The following is a 16549-nucleotide window of genomic DNA, read 5'->3' on the forward strand; positions in this document are numbered from 1 at the left end:
CTTGAAGTAAAGTAAGATAAACCCCCTCAGTGGTTAAAGAGCTTTGAAAATATTTCCCGTCGTACATAGAAAGATATGTCTTTAAAACAAATAGGAGATCACGTTTTGGGTGCTTCAGCCCAAATCCTTCAGTAATGTTCTATTGCATGACAAAATCTTTACCTCTGCAAATAAACAAAAAGTATCTGGAAGGAGCATTTCCCAGCTGCTGCCATGGATTTGCCTTCGCATGTGAAGGCAGGAAATTGCAGGAGGTCTCTTGTGACGGGAGACCCATAACCATACACTGTAGAAGTTACTTTATTTCCCATCTTAAACAGAGGCAGAATCTGTAAAAACTCACACTGGTGAGGAGCGAGACCAAACATCTTTCAAATTCACTCTGGATAAAAAAAATTGATCCTTGAAATCTGGAACTGTTCAGAAACCAGGCAGGTTTTGAGTGGATTGCAGAAATCTAACTTACAGTGATGCCACCTTTTGCCAATGCTATGACTTCAGCATCTATAAATTCCATGTTTTCCTTGCAATGAACTCTCTCCTCATAAACTGAGCAGCCTGTGAATCCACAGGCACTGGTTACCTTCCCTGCTCTCTTCTGGCCATTGGTATCTCCAGGAACCAGGGTGGTCGTACACAAATTTCTCAGTTTCCCATCTGTAGGAAAGGGATAACGACGCCTGCCCACCTCTGCGGAGCCCGCTGAGGGCCCTGCAGGGGAAGCGGTGTAGAAGGAAAGCAGATCTCTCTATTCTTGGCGAGCATGAATTTCTGTGGGCTCAGCAGCATGGGCTCAGATGGGTTTGCAAGGAAATTTTCAACTCTAGTTGAAGCCATGGACTTGGACTGAAATTAAAAAAACCCATTAAACTGCCCATGCAGCCCTGGGCTGAGTCACCCTGAGCTAGCTTTAAAACTAACTCAACTTCCACTGTCTACCAGGATGCTCAGCCTTTCTTTTTCTTTTTTTTTTTTCTTTTTTTTTTTTTTTTTTTGCATTTGAACATTTTTCTTGAACCGATGGATGGTGGAGAGCACAAGCTATCCATGGCAGTGTCAGCTCTGACTCAAAGCTGGTCCCCAGGGGTACCACAAGGCTGCTTTCAGCCTCCTGCCAACCGCAGGGCAGGAGTTGTACTGCTCTCGTCAGGTTTTTGAAGAATATGAGTCCATCTTCTTCCCCAGCTTGTTAGGAGATCGGCTAGAATGCAGTGTGATCACCAAACAGTGGGGGGGAAAAAAAAAAAAAAAAAAAAAGAAGAATCCTTTCCCTTTTCTGTTTCCGTTCAGCTGTGCTTAGCTCTTATCTGTGAACAGTTTCCCAGAAATGCAAGAGTGAAAAACACAGAGGCACCCTTAAAGGGGAAAAAAAAAAAAAAGAAAAAAAAAACCAAGAAACAGAGAACCATGTGACTTCAAAAGCTGAGACTGAAGTAATAAACTGTCAGATTTGGTGAGATTCCAAAGAAAACCATGGGAATATGCAACGGGACCCAACTGCGCTGACCCTGCCCTGCCCTGCAATGTCTTTGGGCTGCTGAGATCTCTGGATCTGGAGGGGGACCCTGGGCAGAAAGGCACGGACAATCTTTTATGGACCATGTGGTTTAAGTTATAAGTTGACCTTCTCTCAGATGCAGTGTCTCCAGGGGCATTCAGCTACTTCTGTTTCATACCATCGCTGCCCAAAACTCCTGACTTTCTCTGAAAATGCATCACTGTGGAACTTCCACGCAACCAGACTTTCCAGCACATCTCCCATAACATAGCTGGATGTGTAGCACTCTATACAAATTTGGATGGCTGCAGAACAGTTATTTCCCGGCATTGAGGTGGAATTTGTGCTTTTAGTTTCATAAGAACAATCAAAAAACCTCTCTGCCTAAGCACTGTAGGGACCTGATGGTATGCTGGCTGGGAACGCCCCTGGAAGCACAAAGTAATAAACTCCGTGGGTGCCTTTGGGATGGTGAAACCAGTGCTGGCACACAAGTCCCCCGAGAGCTTGTTTGAGTGTGCCCAACACCCTCATTACATTTACCGGCATTTATCTGACTTTTATTATTATGACTTTTCTGTCCCATAGGGAATGGAAAGAGGAAAAGAAAAATGTTTCTTTATGGGAATGGTAATAAATACATAGTGAAGAGCACATCTTAGTAAATTCAAGCAGGGGTAGACAGTCTGCTGTCCTGCACAGTGGCTAATCACCAGGCTCAGATCTCTCCATTGCTTTTCTTTTCCAGGAGCTGATGAACATAAATCACACCAGCTGTCCCAGGAACTGGGAGCAAATCTGCAGGTCTCTCAGCCAACAACCCTGGCCCTTGGAGTCCCACCATCCTCCTGGTCCCAGAGTCCAGGGCTGTCCAAGCATTGGCTCCCAGGATCGCTTCCAGAGATCGGAGCCTTTGCTGGCAAGGAACAAGCAGCTCCAAACTGAGGAATTTGGATGCTTCACTGTGAAAACAGCGGGTCAAGTTTAAGGTGAAATTCTTGGCCCCCTGCTTTTGTTTCTGATGATTTTTGTAGGACAAAGCTGCACCCTGCTTCAGATCCCTCCTCACCACTTTCTGGTCACCACCTGCCCGAAGCAACGTTTCTGCTTACATTTGCCATCTGGGATGTACAAGCCGTTAAAGATCTGTTAGAAAAAGCAACACAATTTTGCTTTCTTTATTATTGAGAAATCAAAGACCTCATGTGACTTTGTAGATGACTTAACACATTTATAGACCAGGAAGGAAGTGGAGCTGCGCCGCTCGCTTTGCTTTTCAGTGGGGCGGTTGCTGCAAATTCAACCTCATTAACGCCCAGCTGTGCAGAGGGAGCAGACAATGACTGCCCAAATGGCCACCGAGCCCCCCAAATGTTGCTGCTTCAACATCAAAACAGCAACAGTCGCTCTAGGGATCTTCCACATGGTAAGTTACAGGACTGCAAGGGGGGACAGGGAGGGGGATACGAGAAAAGAGAGGTGGAGGTGTAATCTTTGCAGAGGTGTCATCGTTGCAGATCACAAGGTTTCCTGGCTGTTGACTTTTCTGTGTTCCCAAAAGAGGAAAAAAATATTTAAGAGGAATGGACAAAAGAGGAGAAGCTATCTGGGGAAGGGTGGGGGACGGAAGAAATTTATTGTACAGGGAGGGTTTTTTAACTCTATTTTCCCTGGCTCTACCGATTGGAGCTCATGGAAACTCACTCCTGCTTCTCCCTTGCGGGAGCTTTTACCCACGCAGGGGTGTGTAGCTTGTCCAGGGCTCAGCACAGCTACCTGAACCTGGTGGTTAGAAACTGGGCAGCACATCGGCACTGGAAACTGTGGGATGGCTGAAATTATGAGTTGCTGGAGAGAGGAGGGATGTAGGTCCCATTCAAGCAAAGGGCGGATGGGCAAAGCTGCCTTGTTTCTCTCTCTACAGCCAGTTGGACACGATAAGCAGAGTTTTAGTTTCCGTTTGGGTCTGTGGCTGTTCAGCTGCCAGGCAGCTGGCGTAACTGCTCAGGGGTGGGCACAGATGGCAGCGAGCAGCAGAGCCCAGAGGGACGTTTCCTCCCCTCCACCTAGCTGCGCAGAGCTGCTTTCAGGTGGCTTTCGGTCGTACGGAGGATGTGGTTTCTCGCACGTCAGAAGGACTTAAAATAAGCCCATCTGTGGCACTTGGTGTGCACAGTCACGGGCTGGGAGCCTGCGGGGCGATAACGGTTAACAGGGGCTCTGAACCTGCTCCGTGCACAAGAGAAGCAGAATTTTGGGGAGCTGTAGCCTGCAAACACGTGCTGGGTATGGCAGCTGTGTCAGCGTGGGAAGGACGCGCCATGGTCTTCCTGCAGCATCGGTTTGCTTTCCTGGGGCAGCAAGAGCAATCCAAGCTGCCTGAGCAAATCCTCACTGCACTGTAGCCCCCTCCTCACTCACACAAAGCCAAGAGACGCCTCTGACCTGCTGGTTTAGTGGGTTTGACTCCATGACACCATGCCTGCATAGGTTGGTGGAGGATCCAACGCATGAAATGAAAGGCAAAGAAATCTTAGATTTCTTAGATATCAGCTTAGACGCTTTGTCAGGGAGTAAGGTAAAGGGAAAGCATTCGGTGAATGATAGGATTTTACAAACATGCCAGGAGTCAGCAGCGCTGTGGGTTGTTAGAGGTGGAGAGTGATGGGGGTGGCTGTGCTTGGACACAGCATCTCTGCACCTCCCTCGTTTGGCTTGTGGTGCCAGGGAGCACTAGCAACTAACATGCTCTGCAATACCAGATCCTCTAACCCCAAGGCTCTGTGGGTCCCAGGGTGTCTGTACCTACTGCGTCATCGCAGCAAGTTTCTTTTCCACAGAACCCCTTGGGAAACAGTTTGATTTTTGGAGAAGGTTGTCTTGTCTTACTGCTTTAAGAGATAACACAGAATAACAGGTATTTTTTCCCTACCTTTTCTCCACCTTTTTGATCATGTAGCTGCAGATGGGCAGAGGGAGGGAGAAAGAAAAGGGGATTTATAACTCAGCAGTGACTTGGATGATTTCCTACATCAATACTGTTGGTTTGTATCGGTATAAATGATTGCTGTGGGTCCTAGTGATGAATCAAAGTGATGCTGGGTGATAGTAACGCCATCAAACACCAACTCTCAGGCTTTGTGGTGATGTCTTGTCCTCCTATAAATTAGATTTGTCTCACTGCTGATCTCTCCATAGACAGCTGAAATAAATTGTGGGCATCCTCAAACAAACGAGGAAGAAGAAGGAGAGCAACAAGGAGGGGACAGAGCTGTGTGATTAGCAGAGTTTCACTGGGTGTTGCGAGGTGACTTGCAGGTGACTTTCAAAGAAAGCATGGAGCAATTTGTCCTTCTGCTTATTGGCTCCTCCCTGGCATGAAGAAACTCAAGTTATTTGACATTAGCTCCAACAACAAGGCTGGAAAGTTGCTCCTGTGCATACAGCATGGGCAGAAAACCTGCCGTTCCCTTGCTGCTAGTCCTTGATTAGACCCATCGGAGGTCTCAGAAAGCAACATGTCTGTAGCTTAGTCAGCTCTTTGACTCAAGGAGCAGAGTCTCATCTCTGGGACCTCCCCGAGGCTCAGTCCTCACCTGTGGAGGTGACTGCTGTTGGCACAGAGCCGTGATTCATGGCGCTTCACCAGGCTGTAGCTGACCTGAGATGCTCAGCAGACCCCGTGCTGCTCCCTCAGCCTCCTGGAGCATCTCTGTTGTACAAGCAAGAGGGGGAGAAGGAGGCAGCAGGAAGGAGAAAAGATGAAATGTTTTGAAAGGAAACCAAATGGGAGCTAAAACTACTCCTCACTTCATCCTACCCTGCCAAGACCACCACTTTTAAATTAAACAAAGAAAAGGCAAAGCACTGAAAGTGTGACATTTCTATCTGGTGTGATTTGACTCCAAAGCGCTGGGTGTCACCTGCTCTGCTGTCAGAAACCTCCGCAGCACCCCCGTGCACTGTTGGAGCACCATCTCTCTGTCCCCATTGACCCCTGCTCATTATGGCTTCAAGCTCTTCTTGCAGAAACACTGGGTGTGGTGAGAGAAAAAAAAAAAAAAAAAAAGGAGCAGCCGTCACACCAAGGCCCTGTGCATAAAGACAAATTATTTGGAGATTAGTCAAGCTGCACATATTTCAGGAAAAAAAGGCACATGACACCACCTCTAACAGCAGTTTAACCCTACTGCAGCTGCAGGAAAATTATTCACCAGGGAATGGGGGCTGCGTACATCATGCTGTTAAGACTCTGTTTTGCAAGACACCCCCAATCCTCAGTCCTACACTATGTGGCGAAGTCACTTCATTTCCTGGTGTTACAAATCTTTTACCAAGAAACTTGAAGTATTTCTTTTAAATGGAGGCAGCAATAAGGTGAGAGATGTCCTCCAAAAGCTGTAGCTGTGGGAGATAAATGAAGGACAGGCTGGTGGAGGGGCTGGCAGACTGCAGTGAGCTGTGAATTGAGCACCGGGAGGTGAAATTTCTTATTTTAAGCCTGCCTCTCTCCTGTCGTGACATAGCAATAGGAAAGGGAACTGAACAGTCTGAGTAGTCCTGACTGTCTGAAACGGGAACCTTTCGGTTTCTTCTGCAGCCGAAGGGTGACTCTCGAGTGAGAACATACACAGCCCTGCGGAGCAAGGAGTGCCGGGCAGACACCACATCAATCTTTCTTCACCTTCTTCTCAGCTTGAGGCGAGCAGCCCGCTGTAGGGGTTTCGTCACCTTGTATGTACTTTCTCTACAAGAATAAATGAGATTGTCAGATGCCAGGCAGCAGTGTGTCAAACCCAAAGCCAGGCGATGGAGAGGTGTCCTGGTCCTCATGCAGCGCTTGTGATGGAGAGCCGAGGGAAAGACATGCAGATCATTGTCTGTTTTATCTCATTGCAGTTTAGTGGTTTGTTCTTTCTATGCAAAAGCCCTTTTAAATGGAAAGTTTAAACCAACTTTCACTTTGAAAATCTTCTGCTTGATCTTTCAGGCTGGGCTTGGGTTTTCTATCTGACGTGTATTTTACGTGGCTGCAGCTGGTCTGGTTGTGTGGCTCATTTCAACACCTGCACAGAAACCAGGACCACTTCTGCTCCCCTGTTCCCCTCTTTGATAGACATTAGAGATGGTTTTTAATACTGAAGTTTAGGCTCTGGCTCTGCTCTGGCTGTAAATCCATCTGGGATGGGAGCGTTTGGGATTTGGTGTCCTGTGCTCGCTCACTTTTCCAGGAACGAAACTGATGTTAAGGGCTCAGGTCATCCGTTCTGCTCAGGCCTCCCTTCAACAGAAACCTGAAAAAGCAATTTCTTTCTATATTTCCCATGCTGACATCTGAGGGGTTTGACCAACAGCAGCAATAAGGGAAGTGAAATCTCTTTGTGAGCGTGTACATGAAACCCCTCAGACAAGTCAGGGCACTAGAAGTCAGCGTGCAAGGTTAGTTATCCTTCACATCGCAGGGAGACTGTAAGTGTAAAGAAACTTCAGGTCGATGTTATTTCATCATTGACAAGGTTTAGTGCTTCCATGAGACTTCAAACACTGTTACGTGAAACTGAATTCATGTTAACTTTCTTGTGTCCCCATGTAATGAGATCTAGATATTTCTCCTTTTCCTATCAGCTTCACGAAAAAATTGTGAAGATCTTTTACTGCACGGCAAAAAAAATTTAAAAAAGCACAGTGTCTCATGTAGCTGTTGAGCAGTCTGAGACAAGCCAGGAGAAAGGCACAGCCTTCCTTCCAGCTCAGACTCCAGGCAGCAGTTTGAATTCAGAGGGAAGGGTAGTGGTGTGACAGGGTCCCGGTCCCCACCGCAGCAAGAGTGTGGCTTGGCGGATGCTCGCTCTAGAAGCAAAGGGCTCTGAGGGATGTGCTACAGCTCTTCTGGAAACTGCACTTCTACCTTGCGGCACAGCAAGGTGATGAATTTGGTTTTGAAGATAGTTTCTAGGTCTCCTGCAGCTAGCACAGAGTCTGTGTTCAGTTCCCGTCCCTGCTGCAAGCCGTCCCTCCCAGCCTCGCTTCCCCATTTCAGGGCACCGCGATGCCTTTCTTTCCTCTCCTTTTGTTTGCAATGTCAGCCCTAGCGCAGGAGGCATCTGACTATACGTCAGATCTCGTATGGCACCTCCTGCCACTGCTTTGCAAAAGGCAGAAAATATTCTCCCTTCTGCTCACCTAACGCTTAGGTTTGCCTCGTGTCCCTGCCGTCGCTGGTTTTGTGCCGTTTCCCATACGTGAAGTTTGCAAACACCAGCACAGGCCACAGCAGTTCCGGTTCCTCCTTGTCTGCATCGCTTCTTTAACCATTTTTTGAAACGAAAAGCTGCTATAGCTATTGTGGAAAAGTTGTTTCAGCTATATGGTGCATGAGTTTGTGTTGATCTTGGTGGCAGATACAAGCTTGCTTCCTGCACCGGTGTGGGGTTCTGACGTCTCACAGACAGAGGTTGTGCACTCCAGAAAAAACAGCTTCTCTTATTCACCTCTTCATTACAAACTCTTTTTTGTTGATGTCACTTTTTTTGATGGCTCCTGTCCCCAGCAGTCTGCAGAATGGGTGCTCCTAACGCTTCCTTCAGAAGCTGGCAGAAGACAGTTAAACCCAAACCATTAATAAACCGATAACTTTTGCCTCAGTATTTCCTTGTACAGGATTTTAAACCCTTCACCACTGTCTCACTTGGAGACCCATCCTGCATTTAGGACTGTGGCCATTCCATGCTCCCTGGAAACAAATGTATTGATAGGAAGTTGGCCCAAGGTCCATTGAATTGTGTCTTTTGCTTTTGTTCTCCCAGGTTATGAGCGTTCTGCTGCTGATTGAGTATTCCCTGGAGGTGGCGAGTGGGAAGGGCTTCTGCAAAGACCTGGACAAGGATTACTACAGAATCGGTAGGTCACCAGGATGTTGGAAAGCAGCAAGGGTCTGTGGGGTTGAGAGGGAGCCTGAGGTCCTGCATTGGTCCTTCTTTCTTTTTCATGAAAAAAAATTGGGAATGGGTATTCAGAGCAGATGGGCCAAAAGCTCAGATGCAGAGATTAAAATTAGACTCTGAAGACTTGGAATTTGTTTTAGGCCATGGCTGTGTTGGCTTTTTTGGAGACCAATGTGGAGCCCAGAGTCGTCTAAGGCACTCCAGAGAGCCACCCAGCCCCCTTCCCTTCCCCCCCCCACCCGTGTCTCTTTGGCCTCCAACCCCAGATTTTCCCAAGCCCTGGTGGTTTTTTGCAGAACATCAGTTGTCTGGAAGAAGCAGCCAGGCAGTTTCATATCCCACAGATAGTCACAAGCATCACATTCGTCATGGTTGATTGAATTCCTATGGCTCAAGCTTGGCAGGATCTAGCTTAGCTTTCAGAGTCCTGGCAGTATCTCATGCGGGGTGCCATTTAAAAGAAAATAACTCTCCAAACCTCAAATATTACTTCACGAGACTAATCTGGTGTGAAGCTGTCTGGAAGCAGCAAACACAGGGTGCTTTTTCCTTTTCTTAGTCACTTTTCAGTGTAAAACCACAAGCTGAGATAACCCTTCTCCGCTGTGTGCAGAAAGACGTAAACCAGGCTCCCACCCCCTGCGTTGTCTCTCCCTACGGGGAAGGCTCGTAGTCAGAGAAAAATGCAACTCACAGCAGCAAGGACTTGCCTGGTCCCTGCTTTTCCAGCATGTCCTTCCCTTGCTGCAAGCATGCACAGAGTGGCCCCTTGTCAGTGGAGGAAGAGGAAACCAAGTGCAGCAGATTCCTGCACATTCCAAACTCACTTGTCCCCAGGGTAGGAGTCAGACGTAGTGGAAAGCACCAGAACAGGCATCGTCGCTGTCTGGGTGAAGGTATTGCTAACAGATGGGTTCACATTTTTCAAAAGAGGTTTTAGGAGGCACCACTGTGATCCACCAAAGCTGTTTTGAAAAGCATCAACACTGAGCGGAAAATGGAAATTTGGGTGAGTCCTGCTAATATAGGACACCAAGGAAGGGTCTGCTGGGATGGTTCACATCTTTCACACGGGGCATTATTTCCAAAATAGTCCAGTCTGGGTGGGTTGGAGGCTACTTTGATTAGCTACAGTCCACAGAGGTTTCTCGGTGCAGACTTACACGCTGACTGCTTTGGAAAATGCTTTCTGATGAGCTTTCCCATTGGGGCAACACACAATATCCCGAACAAGCTCTAAAACCCGGCTGCTTTCTGGGTGTATGGGATAAGCACAACAAAGGTAGGAGAATCCAGTTTTCCATTTATGTAGTTTCTAGTCTTAATTTTACAGATAAAAGCTGAAGAACATAATGCACGTGTGACTTTAAGGTCTTCCTCCCTTGTTTGGGTTTTTTGTAGGTTTTTGGTTTTGTTTTGTTTGACGTACCTGGCTTGGACATGGACATAGTTGGAAATATTTTTTCCTGATGGTGGAGCACGCACACGTGTTCTGACTAATATAGTGATCTGAACTGCTGAAAATTGAACATGATATCTGCAGATCAGAATACTTTCCCATAGATACAGTTATGTAAAAATTACAATTTTTTTCATTATTTTTTGCAGAAAGATCATCCAAGGCCAATAAGTCTTATTTTTCAAGTATCTAAATGAAATGTTCTTTAAAGAAAAATAAACAAAGCGTTGAGACAGATTTTTCAGATAATTCCCATATGAAACCACTATATGCTTTCTAAGCAAGATGTACATTTCTGCAAATCTGGAGGGTTTTCTTTAAGACTATAACCATTCTGGGTGAAATTGGCCCCGTTTTTAACAACCCTCCCTCTTCCCACACAAGCAAAATGACAGGTCTTCCCCCTCCCCTCTCTTCCACTGCCTCCTACACAAAAAAGGAACATTTTATAATGAAATCCCCAGCACTTCCACTTGGCTTCTCTTCCCAAGTGTTTCAAAGGGCTTTGCTTGGGAGATTGTGATTGTAGTTGGAATAAACACAGTGCAACCCTTCTATTTCCAGAAACTAGCAGGGAAGCAATGTAGCAAAGCAGTACAAAAAGTTCAATCTGACTTCAAAACCCAGATGGAAGAGTTGGAGAACAATTTGAGGAGAGGTTCTGTCGAAGCCCTCAGCATCTGCTGCTCTATTTGTAAATCCTGCCAGATTAAAGCACGCCTCAGAATATATAATGCTAACACTGTAGTCGTGGCCTGAGAATATAAACAAGGCAAGATTTATGGGAAAATGCTTTTCACATGATACAGGAGCAAAAAAAAAGATACATATAGGAGTTCTTTATAAGGAATCAGAGCTCCCTCAAGATTTCTCAGCAGTATGTTTTGCTGCCTTAAGAAGAGGGTATGGGATGCGCCTCCACTTCCACAGGTATGGTCAGGGAGGGAAAGAATGGGGATTGTTGTAGGTTTTTGAGATTGCCAGGGTAATGGGAAGGGTGACTGGGTCAGCCGCCCTTAGAAGAGGGATGCTCTGTCCCTTGCAGCCTGCTACTCCTTGCTGTCTTGTCTTAGAAGATGTCCCAGGCAGCACAGAGTGCTCCTCTGAAATTTGATTTCCAATTAAAGTTGACCAAGAAATTAATATAAGACCTGCTGGAAATGTTGGATTAAAATGGGAAGAAGATTCAGGTTTTTCTTTGCCTTTGGGAGCCTTGAAGATGATTTTCCCACCCCTGGTGGGGTCACTGCCAGGATGCTGGTTCATCTGAAGTAGATCTAAATTTACTATCTAACTAATATTTAAGAAACAACACAAGATTAATCTGGCCAGGCAAAGGGAACAGGAGACAAACTTTGCTGCATAGTGATTTGGGGCATTCAGCTGTGATTTGGAAGAGCATCTCTATGCTCTATCTCATGTACAACAGAAATTTGGATGTGCATTTCCCCATGCAGCCTCCCCCATTTCCAGTCTAGTTGAAATCTCATCCTGGAGCTGAGAAGCCTTCCTAGCAAAAGTCTTCTTGGCAGTACTTCATTCCTGAAAGCATATGAGCTTTGGCAGACTAGCTTTTCCTGCTGGAAAAATAAAACCAAAAGGAATCCCCCCCCAAAACATTTCAATTAAAAACCCTTGACCACTTCTAAGCCACTAACGTGAATGGTTTTATGCCTTGAGAAGGTTACACCCCACTGCTTGCTATAGGTCAGTACTTTAGGATGTCTTCAATTCCTGTCTGTGTACAGTCTGAGTGTTAATCAATTTTAGTTTTCATTAATGACTATAAAAATTGCCACTATGGACAAAGTACAACTGGAAAAGTCATTTCAATTTCTGTCCAGTCAGCCAAGAAAAATACCTCGGTTATGCCTGAAGACCTGTGTGCACAGCATATCCTGTGCATGCCACATCCTATGCAAAAAATACCCTCTCCTCCTCTGATGAAAAGCAGATCAGGCTAAAGGGACCAGGAGGCTTCTTTCCCTTGCTGGTCCTGCCCATCCGTTGAATGCAGCTCTCCAGAAACAACTCCCTGCAGCTTATCAGCAGCACCAAATCAAGCACTGCCATCCTTGATGCTCTGTGAGTGCAACTGTTAAACCACAGCGTTATGAGCCCGGTTTGGATTTCCCATGCCAGTTTATTGGGGCATGAAATAGAAAGGGGTTTGTCTTGCATTCATGGGAAATATTAGGAGTCATTCAACATCCCTCCTGGCTACACTCAGGGCACAAAACCCTGATGTGAAGTTCATAAAAAATAGACATTTGGCAAATAAAGGCTCTCTCATCCTGTTGGATGGGTGGGGTTTTTTGGTACTGCTTGCTAGCATTGCAAACATCCAGAGCAGCTCTGCAGAGCCCCCGGTGTATGGCCCCATTCTGGTTACACCACATCCCCAAGAAAACGGCATTTACTTCACAGCACAGAGATATTCCTTCTCTTTAAATTTCCTGGGATCTCTGGGAGACTCAGGTAGCCTCAGAGAATTCGAGTAAGAAAAAGCATAAGGAAGGGCATGGGTTTTTATTTGTTGCTGCTGTTTTTTTCCCCATATTCTTTTGGAAAATGGTGCACCCCAGAGGGGACAAGCTCTCAGCACACTCTCTGCCAGCAATAAAGTACCGCCGACAGTTTGGAGGGGGCTGTGGAACTGAAATAGTCTTGTAGGTAGGATATTCTAGGGCTTAAAGGAGTGAAGCAGGGCTTGTGGGGAGCAACATTTCTTCCCTGCCTGATTTTGCAATCATGGAATCAGAACAAAAGTAAAGAGAATCTCTGGAGGTCTCCAGTCCAACCTCCTACTTGAAACGGGGCTGACTCCAAAGCTGGGGTGGCTTGCCCAGGGCTTTGTCCAGTCGAGGTTTGTAGATTTCCCAAAATTACAATTTCACAAACCTCTCTGTATCCCTGTTCAAGGCTGTATCATTCATTGTAATATTTTTCTGCCTTTTATCTGGAGTTTCTTTTATTTTCCAATTGCCTTTTATCTTGCAATAACAGCCTCAAAGAGCCAGTGTAACTTCTACAGGGACAAATCCTGCCATCCTTGGAATACTCTGGTACTTTTTAAGGTGCTGTAGAGGAAAACAGGTTATTCCTGAGATAGGCACATAGATGAACATGCTGGAAGAACAAAGGGGAAAACCGTGGAATGATGCCCCTTTGTCTGAGATTATACAGGTGCTCCAGCTTGGTTCAAAATTCCCAAATTTTGCCCTTTTCTGAGGGTTTTTAAGGACAAAAGAGACAAACATTCACTCTAGAAAGGCCAACTAAGCATGAAGGGAAATACAGAAGAGACTTAAAAAATTTACCATCTTATATTTTCAAACAAGAGATGCTGAGCATGGGAAGAGCCTGTTAGCCACAGTAACCTGGTCTCTAGGGTCTGCTGTGGCTACAGGGATCTACTGCTGCTCTTGGAAAATAACTTGCCACTCTGCCAGCCCTTGCAAAGTATTTCAGGTGGCATCCGGCCTCTCTCTACCACGTACTGCATTCCCATCTCATGGAGGGTTTGCACAGGCAGGACTAAAAGCCATCAGCTCCCATCTGCTAAATATGTTCTCACAAAGGCAGAAGTTATTTTGGTAAAGTAAAATCTTTGATTACCGAGATCAAATCTCTTGGTGCTAAAACATCCCCAGAACAGAGAAATATTTGTTGCAAACAAATAGAAGGCAGACAGTGCGTGGAAAGTTGTTTTCTCTTGGTTTTCCTTTTCTTTCCAACCCTTTGTGTCTGTAGGGTTGCAGACTTTTTGTGTCTTTGTTATTTTGTTTAGGCTTTTTTTGATCTGGGCTTTGCTTGGAAAATTCAGCTGGATTCTGCCAGCAATTAGCCTGCAGAAGGAACAGACAGTTGCCCAATTAATTAGCGAGCCTGCCGAGAGAGCTGGAGCATGAGACCGTGCAGAAAGAGGCAGAAAAACACAGCTGTCTTGAATCTGAGAAAACACCGTGCTAAAGAGATAAATCCTCTCTGGGGCAAACTTCTCATTGCTGGTTCTGGGAGAAAAACCAGGGAAAAGGGCTTCAGGCAGCTTGGGGTTTAATGGGACCGGGACTGTTCCTACAGGGGCTGAGTCTGTCTTCTTTCTTAAACTCTTTTTTGTTTTGAGTTTTGGCTCATTGCTCACTAGAACACAGCCTTGTCTCTCCAGTCTTGCTGCTGAGAAGTGGGTTTGGTGTTCTGCCTTGAAGCTGAGGCTTTTCCCACGGCTCCTGAGAGCTGCAGAGCTGTGAGCAGCCTCTTCGCACTAAAGGCCGTTCACCATCGCCCTCTCCATTCTCATTTGGGGTTTCGTTCTTTGCTCATTCCTAAGACTTCTTCTTCTGCATTTCAGTTCTCAGTACTTTGCGGTAAATGGATGCTGCACTTGGGTTTTTATCAGGTTATAAGTAAAATTTATTTTCTTGTTTCGTGCCATCAAAACTCTTTTTTTCCTGATGTGGGGTTAAGTGTTTGTTGGGTACTTTTGATCACTCCATTAGGTCTTGCGTGTCTGACACCTCCATGTGCAGCAGCTCACGTAGTGTTGCTCCCTCTCTTAAGATAACCCTTTTTTTGCCTCTTTGAGCGATGCAGCCTTCTCAGAGGGTTTTACCCTTTGAGCCCCATAAAGGAGGATGCTTCTCATGCTCAGGGAAGGAAGTGCTGGTCAGAGCTTCTTTCCAGACCAAAGGTTCCTCATCATTTCTAGATGAGACTCAAGTGCATCGCTAATTCTTGAGAAGATAGTAAGGGAAGTTAAAATATCTTTTGTATCAATGCATTTAAATTAAATAAAGTGCATTCTGCTAGCAGAATGAGGATGTGAGGAGTGTTGCTGGTGGTGCCACCAGCCCTCACTCGCTGCCAGATGTGGCTCAGCCCAGCTGTCAGGCAGGTCTTCTACAACCCTGGAAAGGCTCCAGAGCTGCTCAGCATCATCTTTGGTCCTTTTTTCAGCTGGCATTTGTCCATACCCACACTGCTCAGCAGAGCCCAGATGCAGTACTTGATGGTTTGCGTACGCTGCAGCTGCTGCATCTAATGAGCCCTCATCTCCTGCCAGATGTTGTGGGCATCACTGGGTGGTAGATCTGCCCTTCTCCAGCATGGCTCTCCCTCTGAACTGGGATGACTCTTTGCATTTGCTCCCTCAAACATACCTGAATTATGGTATAGCTGTGACTGCTCTGGTGCAAATGTTTTGTTGCTGCAAACAGCAGTGTTGGTATTACGTGCCTGAAAAAGAGGGATGGGTTTCTCTGCCTCAAGGTCCTTGGAAATTATTTTTTTCTCTTGTCAGCAAAGCTCGGAGGTAAGTTAAGGACACTTGGGTGTATGCCCGAACACCGAAATACTCCCCCACCCTCTAAAAATGTGATGTGGTACCAAAGCTATAGGCAAGCACTCAAAGCTGGAGGAGATGGAGGGGCGTTTTAATGGGAAAAAAAAAAATGGGTAATATGGAGCAGTGAAGGATTTCAGGGCAGCTGGAATAAATCAGGGATCCCAACAGGCTAAAGCACAATTTCTAGATTTCTTTATGAAAGCAAGTGAAATGCGTAATGGAAAAAATACTTAGGCACTAAATTTATTTAATAGCCACGGAATAAATTGGGCAGTTGGCAGGGGGGAAGTGAACCAGTAATCAAACATTTCTAATTATCAAGAAATGTACTTATGGAAAGGATCAGTTACTTTAAAAAAGTCAGAAGAGTTAAAAGTTTGGCTCTTTTCTAATAAAATTAAACCCTTTATTCAAGCACATGGGAGTTGGAGACCGCAAACAGACTGTTGCTATTTTAAACTCAGGTAAAGCAATAAGAAAGAAATTGGAGAGCGAGTTGGAGGAGGCACTGTGAAAGACTGTACATTATGCAGGGGGGGATAACGAAAATAGTGCTATTTTACCTTTGGAGAGAACTGCCTTTTTTTTTATTTTATTTTGAGAAGCAAACCAACATTACCAAAAAAAACCAAAAAACAAAAAACCTTACACTGTCTAAACTGCTGCAAAGACCAAATGTGTAGCTTTGGTAGTCATCACCAGGGCAGGGTGCAGTACCAAGAGGGAAAATTGCTTCCTGGGATCTGTTCAGTAGGAAGGTACGTGTGGGTACGAGATCACCTTCCTGCACCCGACAGCTGACAAAGATTACCTGCAGCCCTGTAGGTAAAACTGGCTCAAGTTGTTCTCCTCACATATTTATTTTTAATGTCTGTGTTGCACCCTACAGCTACAGAGAGCGGAGGTGAGATATTTCACCCTGAAACTCTGTGGGCCACACCGGCGGTGGGTGGTTAAAACTCATGATTCTTGTCTGCTGGAGAATCTTGCAGATCTTTCACCAGATTTTGCTGTTGGTTACTTTATCTGTCTTTGAGTCTCAAAATAATTTCTAACTCAGACTTATTAATCATTAGCTAAAAGGACTCTGCCTTTTTTTCTACTTCATTTTACCTTAATACTGTAGCCTAGGGTGTTTACAATTTCAGTCCAGGCAACAGAGGCTTTTGGCTCCCATGTGCCTGAGCTGACAGCCTGCTCAACCGGCAGCTAAAGAAACAGAAAATTCGAAGACAGATGAAAAAGTGGATGTAGAAAGGGAAAAGAGGGTTACCCTCTCTCGTGAGACCCCCCCTGCAGTGCTG

At 45.7% G+C, this 16549-nt stretch overlaps 1 protein-coding gene across 2 annotated transcripts in view; it reads left to right on the forward strand.

Moving 5' to 3' along the window:
- The first annotated feature begins 2755 nt into the window (after positions 1-2755).
- The window catches only part of LAPTM5 (lysosomal protein transmembrane 5), a 21091-nt gene continuing 7297 nt past the window's right edge, over positions 2756-16549 (forward strand). The window contains exons 1-2 of one of the 2 annotated variants that reach the window (XM_010087898.1): positions 2756-2924; positions 8305-8398. In XM_010087898.1, the coding sequence (XP_010086200.1) occupies positions 2838-2924; positions 8305-8398 (181 nt within the window). In that variant the 5' untranslated portion in view covers positions 2756-2837. The remainder of the gene's footprint in view (positions 2925-8304; positions 8399-16549) is intronic. The other variant, XM_010087899.1, reaches the window with a different exon arrangement.

Source organism: Pterocles gutturalis, unplaced genomic scaffold (assembly GCF_000699245.1).
Source record: "Pterocles gutturalis isolate BGI_N339 unplaced genomic scaffold, ASM69924v1 scaffold38151, whole genome shotgun sequence".
In the NCBI taxonomy this organism is placed as follows: Eukaryota; Metazoa; Chordata; class Aves; order Pterocliformes; family Pteroclidae; genus Pterocles; species Pterocles gutturalis.